This window comes from Chondrus crispus, genomic scaffold (assembly GCF_000350225.1).
Source record: "Chondrus crispus Stackhouse genomic scaffold, scaffold_5, whole genome shotgun sequence".
Taxonomy (NCBI): domain Eukaryota; phylum Rhodophyta; class Florideophyceae; order Gigartinales; family Gigartinaceae; genus Chondrus; species Chondrus crispus.
Window position 1 is genome coordinate 790,498 of NW_005179334.1, and position 9,353 is coordinate 799,850.

Sequence of the window (9,353 nt, forward strand, 5' to 3'; positions counted from 1 at the left end):
TGTCCTCACGCTACAGAATCGGGTAACTTTACATCGCCCGCCGCAGTCCTCTCCGGAACGTGGTGTTGCCCCGCCGACACTAAAACTGAATTTAGAACGTCCTCCCATGCTCCAGCACTTCCGTTTCCAATATACAAATGCTGAAATTTTGTATTCGTCCCGCTGTCAGACCTTCTGTTGTCAAACTACCCTTCGAAGGGTACACGAACTGCTTCCCGTTCCATCCATCGCTATCATACCATACCCTCTGATTACACTCCAATACTGTATGTTAATCCGTGCAGTACCCTGGGGTACCTTCCAACTCACACTCGTGTCAAATGCCGCAAACTGCTTTGTAACGAAACTTCAAAGCTACTCGCGGTTAATTTTACGTAAACCACAGAACTGCGCCACTGTCCACCCTGTTTCCCTACCATTTCAGAACGAGGTACGTACAGTTGACCTTACCTTGCCCTCTGTTCCTACGCCTCGTTGCCGCGTTGTAGGGCTAATTGTTGAACTTTCGTACTGTACAGTAGCTCGAGTCGACCAAATTTCCCCAGCACCACCTTCCTCTAAACAGCTATTCGGCACAGTCTATGATCCTCAGCCTCCGAGCAACTCAGCGGGGAGCAATGTGCCGGAGGGGGCAACACCTCCCCACGTTATATAATCTTGGGACATCTGCCTTCGACCTCCACGAGACTATGCCTTGAACCATAGCCTTTCTCCCATATCTGCTCCACAGATATTCCCTCAAACTCCATCCGCAGCCACAAAAACCGCAATCTCGAAGCAACCTCCTAATGAAACACACATGCCATCAACGCCTTCTTGCCTCAGCCAGACGCCCAAGACGATGTAATTTAGGTGCAACACAGCCTGACGCCATTCTCTCGGCCTAGTGTGAGGGGTGATCCGCGATTCATGCCGGCCCGTCTTTGATATAACAAGAATGGCTTCATATGTGCCCATATACTGCACGCTGTCCACCCCTCCCGTGGACTGCGTCAACCCAGATTCCAACTTGATGCGAGCCGACGCTCCGCAGTACCATCTCCAAAGCCGTGATTTTTGTCATACTCTGAACTCGTAAGCCCAACCAAGTCTCGCAACGTGCCCTTAACCAAGTTTAGAATTTCGTATTGATTGACCAGGCTCCGCCGTACGGTCTGCACATGTCTTGAGATGCGAATACTGTACCGTGGTACTGCACGGTACTGTGCTACACTGCTGCAGCAGCTTGGCAGAAAAGCTTTACCTGTACCGGGATGCCGCCATATCATAAGACACTAGTGTCTAGACGACAAGCTTGCTCTACAAGAAGGAAAAACATACTCTCGCCTCCGCAGTTGACTTCTGCGTTGCGGAAGGATGGAGTTTGGTGAGATCTACACGTCTTTTCCAGCCATTTTTAGAATGCCAAAAAAAGAAGCCTTTTGACCAACCTCAAACTGCTATGTGTTGATGTCTTCGAAACCAAGGCGCCTGTTCAAAATGCCAAACGGGCATTGAAACATTATTACATTCTTAGTCTTTCTGCGTATTGATGTCAATACGCATTGTCAACGTTGTCAACAACTGCTGTTCCAATGTTTTGCAAGATGTTTTTGCCGAGGGCATGTACAGTACGTTAAAGAAATGGCGTCCAAACTGACTTTATTTTAAGTTTCGGTTTATGGTATATCTTTTTGCAAAAAAAAAAGCTGGCCTCATACGAGGCCATGCCTGACCTCAGGCAAATCGCTTGTCGTCTAGACGCTACAGAAGTACTGTACCGGCTTATCGGTCTCCCCCGGTCATTAGTGTTGTCCCGGACTGATAACTAATGATAGTTAGACACGCCTTTTGTTTGGTACGGAATGCAAAAAAAATTACAAAACTGACGGGTTCTATAGTGTCTACCCAAGGGTAGCTAGTGTCTAGGTGACAAATGACCTCATATGAGGTCACTTTTCAAATTATTTTTCTCGACTTGTGCTAGCTCAACAAGATGGAAAAAAGATACTCTCGACACGGCAGTTGACTTCTGCGTTGTGGAAGGGTGGAGTTTGGTGAGATCTGCACGTCTTCTCCAGCCATTTTTAAAATGTCCAAAAAGGAGCCTTTTTTGACCAACCTCAAAACGTTTTATGTTGATATCTTCGAAACCAAAACGCCTGTTTAAAAAGTCAACTCATCATTGATAGTTCATTAGATTCTTAGTCTCTCTGTGCATTGACAACCGCCATCCCAATGTTTTGCAAGATGTTATTGCCGAGCGCGTATACGTTAAAGAAATGGTGTCCAAACTGAATGTTTTAAAGTTTCGATTTAATTTATATATTTTTGCAAAAAAAAGCTGGCCTCATATGAGGCCATGACTGACCTCCTATGAGGTCAAATTGCTTGTCGTCTAGACACTAGACGACCGGCAATTTGACATAAACTTTAGAGTGCTTCTGTTGCAGTGAGATGCTCATACGTATATACAGTAGTACCCAAGGGTACTGTATACCCAGGGTACTGTATGTGCAGGAAAGGGGCGTTCATGTGCATCGCGTTATGGCGCACATGCATTTAACAGCCATCGAGGGCAGCTCCGCATCTGCCAGACGACCTGTGACTGAGCGTTTTGAGGTTAAGGGCTTCACACGTTGATACTGTATTGTGCACACCGTACAGCACTGGGCCATAATACCGTCTTGTATTGAGCTGGCGCCAATGAAATTCGCACGAACACGTCACCAGTCCCTTGCCTGTCCCTTGCCCAAGCTGCCTCCCAAACAACACAAGAACGGTAAATTTTACTGGTGGCCACCACTGCGTCACACTGTTGCCGTCATACAACTATGTTGAAACGAGATCGCTTAGTGGTGGCCCCCGCTCTTATCTTTCGTAATGCATCTTCAATGCCACCCAGTCGTTCTTTCCGTAGACGTAGTGCAGAATGAAGGAATGAGGACGGAACGTTTCTAACTTAGAACGTCGTGCGCAAGTCTGCATTCAGAGTGGCGTGATGCCCAAACTTCATTTGATGCCATGTTGACAGTGATGAAAACTACCTTGCGATTCTCGTCCACAACCACGTACTTGCCAGTTGGACAGCATGCGATTGTACTGTATCTCGATTGTTCCGAAAATAAGTATTGCTCCTAGGCAAGACACCAGATTGGTTTAAAGTGCAATAAACAGACTCTTATGATTAGCCGACAAATATTCTACACTGTACTGCTCCGCATCGATTTCTACGTTGCGAAACTACTGTGTTTTCTTAATGTTTCTGCTAACTCTTCATAGTTGAGATCTTGAGATCAGTTGTTCACTCTTTTCGAAATAGTCAACATGACCAATACGCACCAGAAGTGTAAGTAAGTTAACTCTAACGCTAGATCCATGGAGCTTCAGTCACGACGCCTCACGAACAAAAACAATGTCGGAGTTTGCAGTGTGACACTACATGCGCCGTTGAAAGTCCGAGCCCACTCATATAGACTGGTGCTGGAGTCACAGTTATGCCCGGTATAGTTGCGGAATGTACGAAGCTATATACAGTACCAAGGGTACAGTACTAAATCCATGATTACATCGACAACGATCAGATCGCGGCTTTTTCAATAACAATTTAGCCGTGGATGGTGTATTCCGGTGCCACTCGTCGCAGATATGCAAATGTTAAGAAAAGCGGATATGTGCATGTGAACCATGGAGCGAAGGGTCAGCCATCGGCAAAACTGCGAAGGTAGGAAGGCCATGGATCAAGCATGACCATGGCGAATGGTCGGAACCCCATCGCGCAAGGGCGAATGCAGAGAGGAGGCGACAAGGGGTCTACAGGCGTGCAGAGGCAATGCGAAAAGGATTAGAACCCGTATCAGCACAGCCCGACTAGCTCCTAGTGATAGATAGATACGAAGCGGGCAGGAGCGAGCAGACGTATTCAAGCGGAGGTAGCTTGCGGAAAAAGACAACGGCAGAAACGCCCAGCACCTGTGCTGATGCTGATGATGTTCCACCCGACCCTCTCTCCTCCTCGTCACAGCGACAGTACCAGCGGTAGATCCTACACGTTTTACCCAGAATCCGTACGGGATGTCCGAGCTTATCAAAACAGTACGGTAATGATTTTGATATCAGGGTGGCAATAACGGCTACCATGCACTTGTAAGATGAATGTAAAACTATACTGTACCCAAGGGTAGAGGGAGGAACTTCTCTTAATTCCACAAAAAGCTTGTCAGGAGCTCTTATGGATACTTTCCGTTGCCTACCCACTGGCATGAGCTTTACAGTGACCATATTCTATTTAAGTAGACGACCCTTTCTCAATTGTACAATTGTACAACATTCATCTCTAAATATAATTTGGACCAGCAATGTCTCCACGCTCATCGCTTCGCGTTGAATTGTCAAAGGATCATTTCGATGGCCAAACATGGCTTGTGATCCTAATAGAGAATACTCTACAGTACTTCCAACATCCCGCCAGTGACGCAACGAATCGTGGTGGGAAAAATGAGAAAGAGTATCCGTAGCCCCTGATTTGCAGCCCGTTACCTGCTCTGAGGCTGAGACCGAAACCTGAGGGTGGCTAGAGTTTAGGACCATTCAATAATATTACCTGCTAGAGGGACCCTAAGTTGAACAAAAACCTGTTCTGAATATTGCGCATCACAGAAGTACTTGTGTTTCCTCAAACTGGAAGTGGATCAATCCAAGCCCTGTGTGCATTCTTGCTTTTGAGAGCTTCAGCTAGAGCGTTGCCATAACATTTGACCTCGGGCGAGATCTTCAAATCTGGCAACATGCACTACTACGCTTGGTGTGTTGTTCTTGACAGTTAAAGCCAAGAACGATTGAGAGCACGTTTTCGAGCTGCGTTTCGACAGTTCTTCATCACGAAATGGCTCTCAACATCCCATACTTGTAGTTCTCCTACCTATGTTGAGCTAAGTTTGGAATAAGCTTGGAATTCTCGGCTTCTCCGAGTTGTACTGGATGCAATGGATGTGGAATGAGGACTGCAAATATCGATAGCATTTATGAAAAACAATCATTGCAGAAGGGCCGGCTAAAGAGAAGCGTAATTCGCACTGTTCTCAGGTTTGGTGACTATTAACAGATGGTCACTGGTACAGTATGAATAGTTTTTGGAAGGGAAACTGACAAGCCCGCATGCTTCAATTCTCTACGGTACCTAGGCCTACAGTACTAGCTAGTGCATATCTAAATTCATGTGATTGGGAACGGGCTACGTCTGCGAAAAAGGTTCACAGGCTTCGTTGAAAACCCTTCTGCTCGTGCTCAGTACAGTACGTCGCACTAGCAAAAAGTTTTTGCCAAAAACAGATGAGATTTTCTGTACCGTACGGCACAGCCCTTACAGCTTGTACACCTCGGCTGAATGCTAACCTACGTCTGCAATAGACGTTGCGATTGAACCAGGGCCGCCCGTAGAAACCCATACAAGAACCTGCATTGCCTGGATGTTGAAAGGCATTCATCCCATTTATAGTGTTCTGAATAGGAGTGGACGAACGGACACAAGATGGTGCTGTTACCCATTCAGGACATGCTCCGATTCGCGCTCTCTCAGGCAAGAGAATGCAACAGCACATGTGAGAAACTTGTGGAATTTGGAAGCTCAAACATAAATCCTTACACTTCAGCCCCTAAAACATATCACTACTGTAAACCCAAGCTCGTATGCAATCAACTCAATCAACTCTTGGAATTCATAACCCAGACTGCTGTAGCAAACCGTCTGAAAAATTATTGAATTACAGTAGTGCTGAAGCTGTAGTACGGACCTTTTGCGTACCTGTAGCTGCCGTCTCAAAGAAATTGTGCAGTCCAACGACGCGTTTCCATTCACTGGCTCAAGTGAGAGGACACAAGGACAGCAAGAAAAGGACAACAAGCTCTCCTCATAGAGCAGTTTTGTGAAAAATTCTCGCCCAAATTTCGTACATGTCGTGCACGTGGTCAACATGTCCAATCTGTATAACACCGCACGATTTGTGTTTTCAGGAGTCGCCCCTGTTGATACGATGTAACGAAAATCGTGGAAAAAATTGAGGCGCCGCAAATGCTCTATGAAGGATCATACTGTATCTTTTTTGAACACGGCATGCCATACGTAAGCAGCCGCCTTTCCGGGGGACGTCACCCCCCAACAGTAACGGACCAGGCAGACTCTGGACTGACTTAAATTTAACATCCCAGGCCGTGTCAGTCGTAGGCACCATGACACGGTCAGCTCCGCTCTGCAAACATCGCGGCTGGAGGACGTGGTGTGTGCCGAGGGCTCTCTTACGATGAGCCAACGGTAGGTTCTATCGAGCTTTGCGAGAAAGAGAAGGGAGCTGTTCGTCTTGCAAACTTGCAAAGGTCGTCGTCTCAGGCGTTTCGCGGCATCTAATTTTCCTTTTGCTTGCAAAGTCAAAGCCGGCTTTGTCTCTTCCAAGGCAGGTTGCAACACCGAAGCTGGCTTCCAACGCGAACGTACGAAAGAAATTTGTTACACACAGGGACGATCGAATTAAAGAAGAAAAGAAACGCCCATTGGCGACACGCCAACGATGCTCTCGACGCGTTGTGAAAATGATGCCTATGTTTTGTACATCAGCGCGGCATGCCATGCTTTTACGTCAACAACTCTCTACAACACTACGATGCTGATGCCGAGGCTGAAGCCGAGGTACAGCTGACGCCATGGGCCTTTCTCTCATGCCTCACCGCGTCAAACTTTTGCGAGTAGGTCTTGCTGCAAACCCTACATGTGAACCTTGTTTTTTGGTGCACAGTTTGTCTATGTCTCGTCAGTGAGGACTTTCTACCAAAACGTATTTGACACTGCTTACATTCCCACGGACGAGCGTCTTCTTCGTGGGTGACGCGGACGTGATGGTGAAGCTGGTCCTGCTCTGCAAAACTCTTGCCGCACTTTTCGCACGAAAATGCTCTCGATACATGTATGCGGTAACGATGTCGTCCCAAGTCTGCCTTATGAGCAAACTTTTGTCCACATAAGTCGCACTCAAATTGCTTCAAACCGTCATGCACCGTCTGGACATGTCTGCTCTTGTTACTTCGCTTTGCAAAGCTAAGCCCGCAGACCTCGCACTGAACACCATTCGCTACGGACTGCTCATTTGTATTTGCACCAGTCCCGTCGTTTGTATTTGGTGAGTCTCCAACGAGGTGGTGTTGTTCCCGCTTTTGATGCTGATCGCGTCTCTCCTCGACTCCGTCGTTCGCTTGCATTCGTTGCTGATTCACAATGTCCGCTTCTCGTCCTAGCACACTAGAATCAAAAGAAGCCCCCTGCATGAAGTGGTCCTGGTGGGTGATGGCTTGCGGGAACCCAAAATTGGCTGTGGACAACGGCGCTGTTGGCGGCGATGGAACGTAGGGTGTCCCAGACATGAGCCCCGCCGGGGAAGGACTGCGTGTCATGCCGAACGCACGAGCCAAGGCGGACTGTGGCCGATCGGCCGCAACTGCCATGTTCCACGATGGCATTGGGATGGTTCGATGATCATCAAAACTGGACCACGGTTGATCCATGCTGCTGAGGTTGAGCGGGGCAGGTCTCTGAGTTGTATCCGATCGTGGTCGTTTCATTGGTGGTTCCCCCGGCATCAAGCCTGGAAATCGGGACTGCGACGGCAACGTCGTGCTTGCTCCGAGCCGGTTGCCCTCTTGGCCTTGGCTTCCGAATCGCAAGTGGCTGCCTAGACTCCCCAATGCGGTGGATTCGTCGCTTTCTAAAATGGCATCCCCCGAATCGTTGGGATTCCTCGGCGCTGATGGCAAGACCACGTCGCGGACATTGCCATTCTGACGTATCGCAGGCTTCAGCACGGGCTCAGCAGATGGGCCTATATCTATTAACTGGTGACGGTCGTTTCGTGAGTTCAAAATCAGGGCGAGGGAGGGGTCTGGCATGTTCTCAGCCGAACATTCACATTCCCGGCCCCTCTTATCAGGACCGCAGAGCGAGTTTGGTATCTTGGGATCCGACGGAAAGGGATCGACGTTGGACTGCAAAGTGGCCAGAGAGACGACACTGGCGCTGAGCGACTCCTGCTGGCGCTTTGGGGGCACGCAGTCTGGAGGCACAGTAGTGGCAGTCTTCCCTTGAGGTTGTGGGTGTTGCTGCTGTTGTTGCTGGAGCGGGTTCGGGAAGCAAGCGACGTTTCCCTCGATGCAAGGGTTTTGCGGAAAGACATTGTCAGGCTTTTGGAGACCAGTTTTGCGTGTGGGCAACAAGCCAGGATCCTTGAAGAGAGAAGTGACATTGGATGGGACAGTGGTAAAGCTGACCGGGCTGTGGGAGAATTCTGGGCCGAAAGCGATGGCGGGGTCATCACTGGGCGCAAACGCCGCAGGCTCAGCGGTGGGGTCCATCGCGGCCAGGGCAGGGACGGGCGGCGAGGCCTCCTGAGGCGTCGGTGGCATATCGCAAAGGGCAGTGGGGGCCAGCTGGTGACGGCTGCGATCGGCATCGGCGTCCAGGCGCACGCAGGCTGAGACGTAAGGGTATCGAAGCGTGCACGGCTTGAAAGCGGGGTCCGGCGACGGGGCGAAGTCGAGGTTCAAGACGCCGGAGCGTTCACCATGCATAATGCGCATGCGCTGGATGAAGGGCATGCCAGCGGGAGCGCCCGCCGCCCCCGACGGGACGAGATCCTTTAGCGAGCCTCTAGGCAGTGTGAGGGAGTCCGGGCACGCGCACACGCGGCGCGCGCACGCGGAGCAGGACGAGGCGTCTGCGGCGAGCAGGACGAGGCGCGGGTGCGGCGGCGGGCCGTCGGCGGCCGCGGGGGCTGCGTAGAAAAGCACCTCGGATAGGCGTGCGTCCTGCGGCGGTGCGCCGTGCAGCAGGCGAGTCAGCACGACGATGAGGCTGTTGTCTGCGAAGCGCGCATACTCGACGAGCTCCAGCGCGTCGCGCGACGTCTGGTCCGAAGCAAAGTGCCGCGCGCGGACGTGGCGCCACCCCGATTGCCCGGCCAGGGCGGCTAGTGCGGAGTAGGGATGCGCGGCGGTAGACGGGTCGCCGCGTATCTGAGATTGCGGGGAAGGTGGAATGTTAGCGGGATGCGGGTTGGGCGAGTTGGGGTGGCAGAGCGCGGGAGAGGGCGCGGTTACGTACCTGCCCCAGGGCGAATCCATCATGCACCTGGTCGACGACATACAGATCGTCCGCAGCGGGGAAGGCGGGACGTGCCGCCGGGTCGGTCGGGGTGAGGTTGAGGCGCAGGGCGTGCTCGCGGGGGCGGGTGCCGGGCGGCCGTTGTTTATGCAGCAGCCAGCGCGAGACGGTAGCGTTGAACATGTAGCGCTTGTGCATGGCGCGCAGTGCGCCAGCATCGGGGCTTGGCTCG

At 50.8% G+C, this 9,353-nt stretch overlaps 1 protein-coding gene; it reads right to left on the reverse strand.

Moving 5' to 3' along the window:
* Positions 1-6,576: 6,576 nt before the first annotated feature.
* CHC_T00006733001 (hypothetical protein) lies at positions 6,577-8,616 on the reverse strand. XM_005718871.1 is given in 2 exon segments: positions 6,577-6,630; positions 6,631-8,616. The coding sequence occupies 1 exon segment, from the start codon at positions 8,614-8,616 to the stop codon at positions 6,631-6,633; it is 1,986 nt and encodes a 661-aa protein (XP_005718928.1). The 3' UTR covers positions 6,577-6,630.
* Positions 8,617-9,353: the final 737 nt, after the last annotated feature.

What these genes read in the sequence shown, in the direction of transcription:
- CHC_T00006733001 (XM_005718871.1), bottom strand. Translation starts at nt 8,616, where the DNA reads ATGCCCTTCATCCAGCGCATGCGCATTATGCATGGTGAACGCTCCGGC.